The 14,494-nt window shown below is 67.5% G+C and overlaps 7 protein-coding genes across 7 annotated transcripts; 3 read left to right on the top strand and 4 right to left on the bottom strand.

The window, feature by feature from the left end:
* Positions 1 to 250: 250 nt before the first annotated feature.
* On the bottom strand, positions 251 to 2,428 carry MICPUN_62154 (hypothetical protein; the record flags this gene model as incomplete). The annotated part of the gene is made up of 1 exon (XM_002508552.1): positions 251 to 2,428. One exon carries the CDS (start codon positions 2,426 to 2,428, stop codon positions 251 to 253), a length of 2,178 nt encoding a protein of 725 aa, XP_002508598.1.
* A 167-nt stretch (positions 2,429 to 2,595) lies between these two features.
* Positions 2,596 to 5,039, bottom strand: MICPUN_62153 (predicted protein; the record flags this gene model as incomplete). Its single annotated transcript, XM_002508551.1, has 2 exons — positions 2,596 to 3,483; positions 3,591 to 5,039. 2 exons carry the CDS (start codon positions 5,037 to 5,039, stop codon positions 2,596 to 2,598), a joined length of 2,337 nt encoding a protein of 778 aa, XP_002508597.1.
* A 528-nt stretch (positions 5,040 to 5,567) lies between these two features.
* On the top strand, positions 5,568 to 6,328 carry MICPUN_62152 (hypothetical protein; the record flags this gene model as incomplete). The annotated part of the gene is made up of 1 exon (XM_002508833.1): positions 5,568 to 6,328. The coding sequence occupies one exon, from the start codon at positions 5,568 to 5,570 to the stop codon at positions 6,252 to 6,254; it is 687 nt and encodes a 228-aa protein (XP_002508879.1). The 3' UTR covers positions 6,255 to 6,328.
* A 573-nt stretch (positions 6,329 to 6,901) lies between these two features.
* Positions 6,902 to 9,351, top strand: MICPUN_106188 (pyruvate dehydrogenase; the record flags this gene model as incomplete). The annotated part of the gene is made up of 1 exon (XM_002508832.1): positions 6,902 to 9,351. One exon carries the CDS (start codon positions 6,902 to 6,904, stop codon positions 9,227 to 9,229), a length of 2,328 nt encoding a protein of 775 aa, XP_002508878.1. The 3' UTR covers positions 9,230 to 9,351.
* A 195-nt stretch (positions 9,352 to 9,546) lies between these two features.
* MICPUN_109083 (hypothetical protein) lies at positions 9,547 to 10,750 on the top strand. Its single transcript, XM_002508831.1, has 3 exons — positions 9,547 to 9,678; positions 9,805 to 9,879; positions 10,229 to 10,750. Exons 1-3 carry the CDS (start codon positions 9,595 to 9,597, stop codon positions 10,619 to 10,621), a joined length of 552 nt encoding a protein of 183 aa, XP_002508877.1. The 5' UTR covers positions 9,547 to 9,594; the 3' UTR covers positions 10,622 to 10,750.
* Positions 10,751 to 10,777: 27 nt separating this feature from the next.
* On the bottom strand, positions 10,778 to 12,109 carry MICPUN_112737 (ytidine and deoxycytidylated deaminase zinc-binding protein; the record flags this gene model as incomplete). Its single annotated transcript, XM_002508550.1, has 1 exon — positions 10,778 to 12,109. One exon carries the CDS (start codon positions 12,107 to 12,109, stop codon positions 10,778 to 10,780), a length of 1,332 nt encoding a protein of 443 aa, XP_002508596.1.
* A 125-nt stretch (positions 12,110 to 12,234) lies between these two features.
* Positions 12,235 to 14,427, bottom strand: MICPUN_62148 (rRNA/tRNA pseudouridine synthase; the record flags this gene model as incomplete). Its single annotated transcript, XM_002508549.1, has 1 exon — positions 12,235 to 14,427. The coding sequence occupies one exon, from the start codon at positions 14,425 to 14,427 to the stop codon at positions 12,235 to 12,237; it is 2,193 nt and encodes a 730-aa protein (XP_002508595.1).
* Between the last annotated feature and the right edge of the window lie 67 nt (positions 14,428 to 14,494).

The following is a 14,494-nucleotide window of genomic DNA, read 5'->3' as shown; positions in this document are numbered from 1 at the left end:
AGCTCAGGCCTGATGCCGCGATCCATCACTCACTTACATTTACAGTGAATATTCGCCGTGTTCATTCGACGGCAGTCAAACTGTAAAGTAAGTGTACATCGCGGATATTGTCGCGGCATCAAGCCCGAGCGCGACGCTCCGAGTGTAGCGTACACCGTTCAATGACACCGAACCGTCGTTTTCTCTCGTAAGTTGAACTTCACTCGTTGCAACCTCTAACCTGATCGAGCTACTCCACCCCTCGAGCCAGTCACCCGTCGTCCTCTGTCGTCTCCACCCCCAACTTGCGAAGCGCCGCGCGCACCGCCCTGTCCACCGCGGCGCTCATCTCTCGCGCGCGAGCCTCCGCCCCCGCCAGCACCTCATCCTCCGACGCCCCCGCCAGCCGCGATCTCGTCTTGATCGCCAACGCGCACGCCGCCGCGAACCCCGCCTGCGTCGCGCGTTTCGCGTACTCCTTGAACGTGTCCTTGCCTCTGACTTTACCCGAGGTCCAAGCCGGGCGGAGGAAGTGCCTGGCGCGAGCCGCCACCCGCTTCTTATCCATTGCGCCGAAATTCATCGCCGCAGACTCCGTCTCTCGCTCTCGTCTTTTCGCATCCGCCGGGTCGCTCCCCGACAATAGCTCGGTGTGCTTCACCACCCCGGGGGGAACGAAGGACGTGGCGGGGACCTCGTGCCTGGGGAGCCGGGGGGGGAGCGATTTTTTGTGGAATTCGACGCCGGCGGGAATCGAACCCTCGAGCCGTTTTCGTACCGACGGTTCCTCGTCGTCGGAATCGTCGGACCATCCGCCGCGTTTCGTTCGCGTCGACGCGGGTGGGCGGGGCGGCGAGAACGAGATGCCCGGCGGAAGCCGACCGCCGCTCGCGGCCGTTACTTTTACGTCCGTTACTCTTCGTCGAACCGGGCGATGAGTCACCGGGCGATGAGTCACCGAGTCCGGCGGCGGCGGCGGGTTCACCCACTCCGAAGAGGGAATCGACGGACGCGTCGGAGGCGGAGGCGGGGAAGGACGGGCACCCGCGACACCCGCGACACCCGCGCCGACGGCCGGGACGGGCGCGCCTCGCTCCCTCCTCGACGCCGGTCGCTTGAGCTCCCTCCTCGGTTCCCCCGCACCGATGGTCGCAGTCAGAGTCGACGCCGGTTCAAACGTTTGGACGGTATCGGCGCCATCTCGGAGCCCCGTCGCGGCTCGCGCGAGCTCCCAATCGTCCACCCCCGTCTCGAAAGGGCGTCGCGCGTCGTCGGGTGGGTAAACGTCGTGCGTTACGCCGTGCGTTACGTCGTTCGATGCGTTCGGGGCTTCCGTACCGTCGCCGCCGTCGAACGCGATTGCGCCCGTCCTGTACCGCTCCCACAGCCGCCGAAGCTCCGCGACGCGCGCGATCTGCGTCCGGCGCCTAGCGTCCTCGCCGGGGGGACGGTACGGCACGGCCGGCGGCGGTCTACGCGGTCGTGGGTTCGATCCCCGCGCGGGTCGAATAGCGCTCGCCCACGCCGGCGAACCCTCCTCGTCCTCCTCGTCCTCCTCGTCCTCCTCGCGTCGCTCGCGCGCCCTGCGATGGGCTCCCACCGTGCGCACGCGGACGACTGTCTCGCCGTCACGCCCCCCCCGTCGTGCGTTACGCCGTGCGTTACGAAGCATCGCCGCCCGTTCCCTCGCGGCGGCGACGAGCTCGTCCCGTTCCGCTCGCGCCGCCGCCGCGTCCTCGGCTCTCTGCAACGAACGAGCCATGGCCTCGTCCCTTCGCGTCGATTCGTCTTCAGCCGTTTCATGAAGATGATCCGTCGTGACGTTCCCGTCGTCGTCATCCTCGTCCTCGACGGCGCAGATGGCGCAGCGCCACTCGTCCATCGGCACGGAGTCCAGGCCGACGCAGTAGCAGTGGTATCCCTGGTCGCACCCGTCGCAGAGCATGAGCTTGTCCTCGTCGCCGCCGTCGCCGCACCGCCCGCACAGGACCTCCTCGATGTCCATCCCGTCGGGTAACTCGCCGTCGCCCTCGTATATCTGGTCCCTGTGCGGGAGGTATATGCGCTTGAGCTCCTTTTGGGGGCCGCCCGCCCGGGCGCCGCGCGTGGAGGGCCTCGACTCCGGATCCGGAGGGACCAGATCCTCGGGTTGGATGAACGAGAAGCGCGCCTTGCACAGCGGGCACTTGGTCTCGATCTTGGCCCATCGCTTGATGCACGGGAGACAGAAGAGGTGGTCGCACGCGTCGATGCGACCGCGGCGCGTGACGTCGTCGCGGCAGATGGCGCACACCTCGCCGTAGATTACCCGAGCGGCATCTTCGCCCTCGTGAATCACAGTCTCGGGCGGGCGCGGCGCGGGGGGGTCCATCCGCGCGGCTCTCGCCGCCGCGTCCGCGTCACGATCCTCCGGGACGTTCCACTCGAACCCCGGCTTCTCCCCCGCCATCCCAACCCGCGAGGTCGGACGCGCGCGTGCCCGACACTGACGAGGTGAGGCGCGCCGAGAACCAGATCAGCCTTTACGAGCGTCGTGTCCTCGCTGGAAAAAATAATAAGTCATCATAAAAATAGGTGGTGTAGACTATGTACATCGCGGCGTCCGCAGCGATCCCATCACGCGCCGCCCTCCACGCCCTCCTCCCCGACCTCGCCGCAAACCTCCCTCATGATCTGCTCCATCCGGGGCTTCCACTTCCGCGCGCGCGCGTTGACGAACCAATCCGCAACCTGCCTCTCCGAAAGTCCGGTGGCGGTGGCGAGCGCTCGCTTCTCCTCCCGCGTCGGCACGGGCTTCGGCCGCTGCTCCGTGGGGTAAAAGTTGTCCCAGAACCAGCGCTCGAGCACCTCGGTGGCCTCGCCGCTGTGCTGCTTCCGCGCGGTGAGGTTGGCGCGCGAGCGTTGCGTGGGATTCGATCCGGCGACCTTCTTCTTCGTCCGGCGCGGGCTCGACGACTCCGCTCGGAGTTCCCGGCCGAGGTCGCTTCCGCCGAGGAGGAGTTGCTTGCGAGCGAGAAGGCCGGACGACGCCTTGAGCGATGCCGGCGCGTCCCTCGCGAGCTGCGTGAGCGTCTGCGAGTGTGTCCGGCACAGTCGATCGGCGGTGGTCTCCTCGCCGGCGCCCTGATGATCGGGAGGGAGGAAGTTTTGGTCCAACCGAAGCGGCGCGCGAGGGGGGCGCTCGAGGACGGAACCTTCCGAATCGTTGAACACTCTGGGGTCGACGACGTCGCCGGTGTCCCACTCGCGAGCGGCGTCGACGCCGCAGTGCGCGACGAGGCACCGCATCGCGTCGCGGTTGAACTGACGGAGGATGCGGAAGCGGCACTCGCGGAAGCGGAGCGCGACGGCGGAGGAAGAGTTCCCGACGAAGAGTTCGATCGATCGTCCGGGTTCGGAGAGACCCGAAGAGTGTGCGGTGTCCGCGTCGTCGAAGAGGAGGCCGCGGTGGTTGACGCGGCCGGCGCGGGCGTCCGCGGCCATCGCCGCGCTCACCGTCCTCGCCTGTTAAGATGATGGGTGGGTAAAGGGCGCGCGGGGTCAGCCGACGAACGAAGAAGAAGAAGGCAAAGAGAAGAGGAGAAAATTGGAAAGTTTCGGGAGACGCGCACCTCCGTGTGCGAGAGGGTGACGAGCTCATCCGCGATGCCGTTCCTGAGCGAGCTCAGCGCGCGCGTCATCGCCGCGATCGTCCCTGACTTAGCCCCGGACTGCGTGGCGGCGTGGATCGCGGCTGACACGTCAGCGTCGACCGCGTCCGACGTGGCGGCGGCGGATTCGCTCGCGACCCATCGCGTCGGATTTCTCGCGGCGAACGTCCCCGCCGCGTCCTCCTCCTCCTCATTCGCGTCGTCGTCGTCGTCGCCGTCCGCGAGACGTCCCCGAGCGACGCCGACGCCGACGCCATTCACGTCGTCATTCGCCGCGTCCTTCGCCGAAAACCCGCTTCGCGTCCGCTTGGCGCGTCCGCACCCCGCCGGCTTTCTCCGGACCTTTTTGCTCCTATCCGCGGTTTTGGTTTTCCCGCGCCGGAGCTCGCCTTTGCCGAAGATGAGCGACCGGAGCACGTGCGACGCGTGCCCCGCCGCGCTAGTTCCGGCGGTCGCGATCAGCCGGGGCGGGCTCGCGTCGTCGTCGTCGTCGTCGTCGTGCTCGAGAGGTGCGTGGGCGATGCGACGCGTCGCTTGGTGCGTCGATGGGTCGGTCGCGCACGCGAAGGGATAGGCGTCGTCGTCGAAGGCGCACGTAAACGTATTACGGTACGTTTGGTGGTCGGCGTCGGCGGCGGGGTGGAGACTCTCGTACCAGCCCCCGCCGTCGCGGCTTCCGCGGTTGCCACCGTCGCCGTCGCCTTCCCCGACGGACCACCTGCGGACCGCCTCGTCGAGATCCGCGTGCGACGGCGATTGGCGAACGGTGGTGCGATTGGTCGAGCCGTTGGACCCGTCGTCGTCGGAGCATCGTCGATCGACGGAGAGCATTTGTCCTGTGGTACCCTCAGCCTCCTCGGGCCTCCGGACGCGTTCATCCCCCGAGGTGCTCTTGGACGTGGACGCCCTCGGTCGTCGTGGGGGTGTCGGGTCCGCGGGGTCCGGGTGATGGTCGTCCGCGGCGGCGTCGTCGCGACGGGCGTCGAGGAGATCGGCATTCGCATTCGCGCGGTGTCCTCGCTCCAGGCAGTGCTCCTCGAAGGCGCCGAGGAGGACGTCCCAGGTGTCGTCGTCGCCGTCGACGGCGCGGTGGAAGAGTTCGAGGTCGTCGAGGGCGTGGTGCGTGACGTCGCGGATTCGATACCGCTCGGGGACGATGTCGTGGGCGTCCGCGAGGGGCACCGCCGGCGCCGTCGCGTCGAAGGGCGCGCCGTGGGCGGGGATGGCCGAGGGCGCCAGTAACGTATCCAGCCCCGAGGTTTTCCAACCGGCGCGGCCTTGGGACGCCTTGAGTTCGACGCCGAACGCGCCGTGGTCGTCGAACGTGATCGTCGCGACGGTGGCGCCGCCGTAGTCGTCGTCGTGGGACATGGGGTCGACGAGCGACCCGGGAGGGAAAGCGCCCGCCATCGCGGCGAACGGGTCGTCGTTGAGCGCGATCTTGAAAGGCTAACACCGGATTCCCCGGGCGACGACGACGACGGGGCGAGGGCGAGCCGCGGGCGGTGGAGCGCGCGCGCCGCGGGGTGGCGGGGTTCGCGGGTCGCGAGAGGCGGCGTGCGGCGTGTTCGTTCGCGCGGGGGGCGATCGCGCGGAAGTCAGTACCGCGGCGCCGCAGACGCGTGCGCGTCGCGCGTGTGGGGAGGCGCGGGGGCGCTTCGTGTAGATAGTTCCGCAGATATTCTCGGAAAACGGCTTGAACCGTCGGGCCACGTCATTTCGCGGTGAAGCGAGGGGAACCGACCGATTCGTCTCCCTTTCAAGCGCCCAAACGCCCGAAAGCAATCGACGGTGAAATTCGACCGGCCGGCTTCCAATCGTCCCCGTGACAAGACAGCCAAGTCTCGGTCGGGTGGTGACGGGAGGTGGGCACCAGGTGTTCGTTGCGCCCGAAACTCGGAGCCCCGGCCAGTGCGGCGGGCGCGCGCGCGCGACGCCATGCTCGCTTTTTTTTACACCTGCGCTTTCGTGTGTGCCGCGTGGCTACCCTTCGTGTGGCACCACAGGGAGATCCACGGCGTGGTGAGCGTCACCCACTGCGCGCTGACGCTGTTCAACGCCGTCAACCTCCTCATCTGCCTGTGGGAGAACGCGCTCTTCATCCATCGGGCGAAGGTCAGGCGGGTGTACCTGAGGTTCAAGAAGCAGGTGGGCGACAGGAACTTCCCGTCGCCGCTTTGCCTGTTCGAGAACATCACCCTACGTCAGGCGCTGTCGTACGAGTACTGGAGCGTCATATGGAGCACCTACTCGCTGCTGGACCCGAGCTACAGCGATCAGAAATCCTTCGGGTTTTGGATCGACAGCGGCAACGGCGTGGTCACCGTCGCGCCCACGCTGCTGCTCTCGTGGTTCGCCACGTGGGACGCGCTCCCGCACGGGCTCGGCACCCTCTCCCCGAGGTTCATCGGCGCCCTCGGGATGACGTTCAACTGGCAGATGCTCTACGGCACTTTGCTGTACTTTGGCAACTACGTATTACAGGGGTATTACAGGGGCACGTCCGGGGCGTACGTGGCTGTGGTGTGCGTCGCCAACGGGATCTGGATCGCGTTTCCGGCGTGGTGGATGTGGGTGTGCTGGGGGATCGTCGAGTCGAACTCGTTCGCGTCGCTCAGGACGTGAGGTCGTTCAAGCGGGGGGCGCGGCGTCGGCGCAGTTGAGTTTATTGGCAATTTTTGGCGACGCTAAAACTAAAACTGCGTTCTCTCGTTTAACACGTCACGAGTTAGGCGGCTCGTCCGGATGCGCGTATTTCGCTATTTATTTATCCCGTGAATGGGCAAACAGTTAGATGTGAATCCTCTGTTTTTTTTGCTGCGTCGGTTGGATAAAAGCCCACAAATCCCGCGTTCCGATTGGCTGAGAATTTCTGCAGGTTTTCTCAGCCTCTGTTTCGCCGGCCGGGGCTCTGCTTCGCGAAAATGGCGCCCCGCCCCCCGCGCCTCGCGTGCCACTTTCACGGACGCAGCCGTTCGTACCCGAGGTGAGCGCCGTCCCTCGACATCCTTCCCCTCGCCCCCGATCGATCCGCCGTCCACCGCGGCGCGTGCGCCGCCCTCGAGGCGTCCACGCGCGCGCCTTCCGATCTCCCCGCGCGACCCCTCGTTTGTGAGGCCCTGGACGCTCTTTTTCCGTGAATTTTTCCGCGCGCGCCGATCGGTCGCCTCCCCGCCGTGCCACGCATCCGCTGACCGACGCGATGCCCGCCCGATCGATCCGCGCAGGTCCTCAGTCACATCGAGCAGATGTCCGCCACGGCATCCGCCGCGATGCCCGCCGTCAGGGCGGGCTCCAACCTCCACAGGCGCACTAACAACGCCAAGAAGCAGTCCCGCTCCTCCGTGATTCGCCGCGCCTCCACCACCAAGACCAAGACGATCGAGGCCCCGCCCAACCTCGAGCGCCTCCGCATCCTCACCCCGTGGGAGGAGGCCCAGCCGGTGCTCAAGTCCGAGTTCGGCATGTCCGACGCCGAGATCGCCGAGGCCGGCGCCCTCTCCGACGAGGAGATCTCCGAGGCGTACACCATGATGCAGCTCTGCCGCGACTTCGAGAACGAGTGCAACCAGGCGTACATGGCGGGCAAGATCCGCGGCTTCATGCACCTCGACAACGGCCAGGAGTCCATCCCGGCCTTACTCGGCAACGCCATCCGCAAGACGGACTTGAAGCACTCGTACTACCGCGATCACTGCCACGCGCTCGCGTGCGGCGTCGACGCGGGCGCCGTCATGGCGGAGCTGTTCGGCCGCGACGGCGGCACGTGCCGCGGCACGGGCGGGAGCATGCACATCTACGACATGGAGACCAACTTCCAGGGCGGGTGGGCGCTCGTCGCCGAGCAGCTGCCGTACGCCGTGGGCGCCGCGCGGTCCATCGCGCTGGACAAGCACCTGGGCACGGGGGAGGCGGAGGATCGCATCGCGGTGGTGTTCGTGGGCGAGGGCGGCGCGCAGAACGGGCGGATGGCCGAGTGCCTCAACGCCGCCGCCAAGGAGAACCTCCCCATCCTCTTCGTCGTCATCGACAACGGCCGCGCCATCAACACCTTCACCAAGGACGTCGCCACCAACCAGGAGGTTTTCAACCAGGGTAAGCACTACGGCATCCCCGGCGTCCTCGCCGACGGCCAAAACGTCCAGGACACCATGCGCATCGGCCGCGCCGCCATCCAGCACGTTCGCACCAAGGGTCCCGCCATCCTCCAGGTGCACACGTTCAGGTTCAACGGCCACTCCCCCGCGGATCCCGAGCACGAGCGCAACCGCAAGGACGAGAAGCGATGGGCGCGGGCGGCGTGCGACCCGATCAAGATCTTCGAGGAATCCGCGGACGCCGCCCGCGTCGACCTCGCCGCGTGCACCGCCAAGGCCAGGGAGGAGGTACGCAAGGCGCTCGAGTTCGCCAACGCGTCGCCGCCGCCGCCGAAGGACCTCGCGGCGCAGCTCGAGTACCCGGATCCCACCGGCTCGGTTGACTACTCCAAGCGCGAGCCCGTCATGGGTCTCGCCGCGGCGGAGGAGATCACCAAGAGGATCGTGCCCGAGGCGACGCTCACGGCGCTCAAGGCGCGCATCGAGGCCCTCCGCGCGATGGCCGGCAGCGAGGCTGGCATCTCCATCGGCGACGCCGTCAACCTCGCCATCCTCGAGGAGATGCTCAGGGATCCCACCACGACGGCGCACGCGGAGGACCTTCAGGCAGGCTCCTCCTACAACGTGCCGGCGAACACCCAGCAGGCGTTCGGCACCCTACGCGCCGCGGACGAGATCATCGACGAGGGCCACTTCATCGGCAAGGCGCTCGGCGAGGCCATGAACGGCTACCGCCCCATCGTCGAGCTCATGAACGCCAACTTTGGCATCTACGGCATCGCGGAGCTGTCCTCCGCGGGCAACACCTTCGCCACCACCGGCGGCCAGTTCGAGATGCCGATGACCATCATCGGCGCCGGCGGCACCGCCCCGAACCAGTCCCTCGGCGCCGAGCACTCCCAGCCGTTCCACGCGTACATCATGGGCATCCCGGGTCTCAAGATTTGCACCGCGTCCAAGCCCCACGAGGCGTACGGTCTGGCCAAGTCCATGATCCGCGATAACAGCCCCGGCGTCCTCTTACTCCCGGTGAAGCTCATGAAAACCCGCGGCCCGTGCCAGGTGGACAACTTCCTCCCCCTGCACAAGGCGACCGTGCACAGGCACGCGTCCCAGGCGGCCATCGACGCCGGCAAAGCCGTCACCGTCCTCACCTACCTCCACGGCACCAAGGAGGCTGAGGACGCCATTGATCAGCTCAACGCGGAGGGCTACGACTGCGACCTCGTCGAGCTCACCTGCCTCAAGCCCTTCGACGCCGACACCATCCGTGCGTCCCTGCAGCGCACGCACAAGCTGTGCATCCTCGACGAGTCCACGCGCTCCGGCGGCGTGGGCGCCACCATGTCCGCCTTGGTTGCCGAGACGATGTTTGACGAGCTCGACGCGCCGGTGTCCAGGCTGTGCATGGAGGACGCGCCGGTGCCGTACGCGACGGAGATGGAGCGGGCGATGGTGAAGCGCGCCGCGGACCTCGTGGAGGGCGTCAAGGCGATGTGCTGATGGGAGAGGTAGGTGGAGAGGGAGAAGAGGGTGGAGAGTGGTTTTTTCAGAGAGAGTTTATTTAGCGGAGACACGGCCACGGCACGTGTGATTTTTTTTCATCGAAAATAACTCGTCAAATGCCCGAGTCCATCGCCCGTTTTTCCCTGTCCAAATCCCGGGTGCACCTCCGCCTCAAAACCCGGCGAGAGATGTGACACACAACAGAAACGGTGTGAGCTGGATGGAGGCTTATCTGAAAATCCCCATCCAACCAGAGGCCGGTGAGGGTTCGCGGTTGCGTTAATCGTACGCCGTGGGCCACCCACAGCCTGACGCACAGATCGCGTTAGTCCGCCACACTTAACATCAAAATGGCCGCCACCATGTCCGCCCTCCGCGTTGTCGCGCCCGTCGCGCGCGTCTCCGCCTCCAAGGCGCGCGTCGCTCGCTCCGCCGTCGCCGCGAAGGTGAGCCTCCGCGGCCCCTTTTTTCACCTCGACCGGACGGCTGCGAGAGCCCCCGAATCGGCGCCGTGATCCCTCCCCGCCCGCCGCGCGCGTGGACTCACCGAACCGTCCCCTTCCTCCGCGCAGCCCGTCAAGGCTCGCTCCGTCGTGGTCCGCGCCTCCTCCGGCGACGTCTCCGAGCGTCTCGAGGATGCCCTCAAGGTACGCTGCGCCCCGAGACTCCCCCGCGCCGCTGCAGAGATTTTGTTACCGATGCCTCGAGGGTTCGGCGCTCGCGTCGGCGTCGCCTCGATCGCGTCGCGCGTCGCCGGTTTTCGCGCTCCGCATCCCACCCGCCGCGATACGAACGCGCGTCCGAGCGTCGATGTTCGATGGAGCGCGCGTCGCACGGATGATCGGCGTCGCGCGCCCTCGCCGCGCGCCCGCGCGACGCCCCGAGATTCCCGTTATCTGAACGCACGCGTCGTCACCGCCCGCGCGAGGCTCGCGGGTCGATCGAATGTTTTTCTGACCGCGTCGTCCCCGCTCGTTCGTCCCTTTCGCCGAACAGATCGCCGAGGAGTGCGTGGGTGAGTGCGCCGCCATGTGGGACGAGGTCGAGGAGCTCTCCCAGGCCGCCTCCGACAAGAAGCCCGCGCCCGCCGAGCTCGAGCCCGTGCCCATCTCCGAGGCGGACATGAACTTCATCAAGGAGACCCAGGCGGCGCTGATGAAGGCCAAGGAGGCTGCCAACGTCGACGTCGAGACCCTCCGCGCGCTCGAATCCGCCTCCCAGTCCGCCAAGAAGGTGACCGTGTCCTCCGAGAGGCTCAAGCAGCTCGAGGCGGCGCTCGAGGCGGCCCTCGAGTCGGCCAGGGCGTGCACCGGCGAAGATTGCGCGGTGGAGTGGGAGGCCGTGGAGGAGATCTCCGCCGCCAAGTCCCAGATCGAGAACAGGGATTGAGCGCGTTTGTTTCGCGTTCGAACCCGACGCCGAACCCACGCGCCGACACCCCGGCGCCGAGTCAACACCAGAGTTGTGCACATAGCAACAGACATTCTTGTAAGCAGCATCAAGTTACACGTATTACTCATATTCACTGGAAGTTGTCATCGCTAATTAGTGATAGGTGACGTCTACGACGGCGTTTGGAGTGTGCTGCCGAATCTTCACCCCCGCCAGCTCGAACAGCTTCTCCGCCGCAGCGTACGTCGGATCGTTCTGCATCCCGCCCTTCGTCGGCGTCGACTCGCTCGACGGACGCGCCGACGACTTTCCGTCAACCGTCGGCGTCCTCTTCTCCGGGGTATGCTTAAAACGCAGCTCTCGAAGCGGAAATACCCTCGAACCCTCGATGCCGACGGGCGAGCCGAGGTCCTCGGACGACGCGTCCAGCGAGACGTCCGGCGACTCCCCGACGCCGCCATCCGCGGATACCTCTCCCGGGGGCTCGTAGCTCGAACCGTTTCCGTCGGGATCCTCGTCGTCGAGGTCGCCGTCGACCCAATCCTTCCACGTCGGACCGTTTCCGCCATTCGAGGTCGCCATCTTCGGATCGTCCCCACCAACCGTCTCCGATCGTGCTCCGTCCCCACACACCACTTTCCGTTCCCCCCCCCTCGCCATCGGTAGCTTCCCCTCGAAGTACACCACCTCGCGTATCCCGCTCTGTATGATGAGCTTGGCGCACTCGTTGCACGGGTACATTGTGACGTACACCGTCGCGCCGTGCAGCGATTGGCTGTTCTTGTTCATGATGGCGTTCATCTCGGCGTGGCACACGTACGCGTACTTGGTCTCCATCGGGTTCCCGTTCGTGCTCTTCTTGGCCCACGGCAGGTCGCTGTCGCTGCACCCGCGCGGGAATCCGTTGTATCCCACGCCCATGATCACCCGGTCCGGGCCGACGATGACGGCACCCACCTGCTTGTTGGGATCCTTGCTTCGCTGCGCGCTGAGGAACGCGACGGACATGAAGTAGTCGTCCCATTTGAGGTACCGATCCCTGGGTTTGGGGGCGTACGGGTCGGGCTTCGGCGCGGGGACGCCGCGGAAGCCGCTGTGGGAGTTGACGGTGGTGGTGTTCGAGCCGGGGGTGGACGGCGGGCCGCGATGATGATTGAGCGGGGTGACCGGGGAGGACGGCGTGCCGACTCCCTGATGGCAGACGGAGCACACGACGACCTCCTCCTCGACGCTCTGTTTCGTCGCCGCGGCGTTGGGCGATCCGATGGACTTGCGCGTCAGCTTGGTGAGCGCGGGCCTGGGCGGGGAGAGGGGCGCGGCCGGCGCGGCGTCCGCCGCCGAGTCACCCGAGGGAAAATCAGCCCCCGCCACGGTAGCACCATCGGCGCCCCTCCCGCGCGCGCGCCTGTCGTGGATGACGCCGCGCACGATGTCCTGGATCTTGGCGCCCGCGAACGCGGCGGAGAGGAGCGCGATGCTCGCCATCGCCCGCCGAGATCGACGAAGCTCCCAGCGCGTCCCGCGTTCTGTGTTCAAATTATTCAAACCGCTGATGACACCTGACGATAAATTTTCACCCCGCCGTGCAGTCGAAAAGTTACACGGGCGGTCTACTCCCCCGCTCGCTCATCCGCGTCGCGCCCCGCCTTCCTGGCCACCATCCGCCGCACCCGCCCCTTCGCCGCCTCCCTCCGCCGCTCCCTCCGCAGCGCGTGCCTCGCCGGCGCCCCGCCCGCCGCCCGCGCCGCCGCCGACGCCGCCGGCCCCAGCGTCACCGAGCTCGTAGCCAACCCAAGCGCGCGAGCTAAATCGGTCATGTCCCTCGGCATGTCCACGCACAGCCGCAGCGGGACGAGCGCCCTCGGGTGGAGCACGTCGACGTTCCAGGCGTGCAGCGCGAGCCGCGCGCACGGGGAAGGTACGTCGTCCGGTGACTCACTGCCCGGTGACTCACCACCCGCTGACGCATCGTCCCTCGGCGAGACGGCTGAACTTGAGGATGGGGACGAGGACGCGAAGAGGAGCCTTCGACGTGCGGCCGCCTCGCGCTCCTCCCTGGTTATTCCCCCTCCAGACAGACGAAACGCGCCGATGGACGCCGCCACCGACGCGTAATCGACGCCGTACAAGCCGTCGCCCACGATTGGAAAACCCGCGTGCGCCAGGTGCAATCTCACCTGGTGCGTCCGCCCCGTCAACGGCCTGGCCAGCACCAGCGCCGTCCCCACCACCGTCCTTCTCGTCACCCCGTCGGGCATCGTCACCTGCGTGGGCACCCCGAGCCGCGAGCTCAGGCACTGGTACTCGGTCCGCGCGGGTTTGCCGTCGGGCGTGACGGCTCGTACGCACCGGCCGCCGTCGTCGGCGGCGGCGGATCTTCGGGTGCCGGGCTCGGGGTCGCCGATCGCCGCGTTGACCACGCGCACGACGCCGGGCTCGTCCAGCTCGTCCAGCTCGTCGTCCGGGTCCTCGTACGCGTCATCGTCGTCGTCGTCGTCGAGGTCCGACTCGTCGAACACGCCGAGCTCGTCGCCGTCCGTATCAGCATACACGTCAGCATCCATGTCAGCATCAGAGTCCACGTCGGTGTCCACGTCGGCTTCGAAGTCCACGCGGCGCGTCGCCGTCGCCTTGTGCGCCTCCGCGTCCTCCAGCACCGCGCACACCGCCAGGTACGTCTTTCGCACCCCCCTAGCCTCAAACTTCGCCTGCAACTCGGACGCCACGCGCTTGTCCTTCGCCAGGAGTAAAACCCCGGACGTCTCCAGGTCCAGCCGGTGCACCGCGATGGGCTCCACCTGCGACGACGTCCACGCACCCGCGAACGAGCCCCCGGGGGTGCCGACGGGGGTGCCGACTCCCGATTCTTCTGGAAGGTCTTCCGAACTATAGGGGAGACGCCCTCGACGCCTCGCGGCGGAGACGGAGAGGTGGTGCACCGCTCGCGACACCACGGATTCGCCCCGGAGCCTGTGCGCCGGGTACGTCATCACCCCCGCCGGTTTGGACACCGCCATCAGCCACTCGTCCTCGTACACCACGTGGAGCGGGGACGGATCGGGTTGGAGTGGGACGTCGCGGATCTCGTGTCGGACGAGTTTGGTCACCGTGGCCAGATCGACGCGAAGGGATTTGGCGACGGCGACGGCGGTCATCCCGGGTGCCGACTTTTCGTCCCCGTCCCCGTCCCCGTCCCCGTCGTTGTCGCTCCAGCCGAAGCGTCTGGAGAGCACGGCCCACCGGAACGACGCCTTCGGGTGCCGCAGCGCCGCGCACCGGCGGACGACTTCGCCGTCACCCGACGCCCATCCCACCGGGTCGATGAGATCCGGGCAGCACAGCGCGAGGTGCCTGGCCCTCGTGCCCCCGGACGCGAACTCCTGCGCGCACATGGGGCACCGCGGGTGGCCGAGCTCGAGGGACATCGACGCGTTCGCCATCGTGTCGCACGCGCCCCGCTCGTCGACGGCGTTGGGCCTGGGATTGTTGGCGCCCCGAATGGACGGCGTCGCGCCCCGATGACGACTCGCGTCGCCGCGTCCCCTCGCGCCGCCGGACGGCCCGCGGCCGTAGCCAACGGCGCCCTCGCGGCGAGACGGTGGTCCCGGCCGGTCGGGCCGCGCGACGCCGCGCCCGGAGCCGCGTCCACCCCGTCCGCCCGTTCTGGAGGAACGACCACCGCCGCCGCCGCTTCCGCCGCGCCCCGGCGTCCTCCCCGATGTGCCGTCCCGGCCACCGCCCCGCGACCCGCCGCGCGGCGCCGCGGCGAGGACGAGCCGGCGCATCACCGCACACGTCGCCATCGCGTCAAGTCTCGGGGGGGCTTCGAAGACGCCTCGAGCGACGCGCGGCGACGCCGAGTGAGCGCGA

This window comes from Micromonas commoda, chromosome 10 (genome assembly GCF_000090985.2).
Source record: "Micromonas commoda chromosome 10, complete sequence".
Classification (NCBI taxonomy): Eukaryota; Viridiplantae; Chlorophyta; class Mamiellophyceae; order Mamiellales; family Mamiellaceae; genus Micromonas; species Micromonas commoda.
Note: the sequence above shows the minus strand (reverse complement) of the source record. Positions and strands in the feature narration are given on the sequence as shown.

Bases quoted from the DNA above. Each gene is read 5' to 3' on its own strand.
- MICPUN_109083 (XM_002508831.1), top strand. From the start codon at position 9,595: ATGTCCGCCCTCCGCGTTGTCGCGCCCGTCGCGCGCGTCTCCGCCTCC. The intron at 9,679-9,804 runs GTGAGCCTCCGC...TCCTCCGCGCAG, and splicing joins GCTCCGCCGTCGCCGCGAAG to CCCGTCAAGGCTCGCTCCGT. The intron at 9,880-10,228 runs GTACGCTGCGCC...TTCGCCGAACAG, and splicing joins GTCTCGAGGATGCCCTCAAG to ATCGCCGAGGAGTGCGTGGG.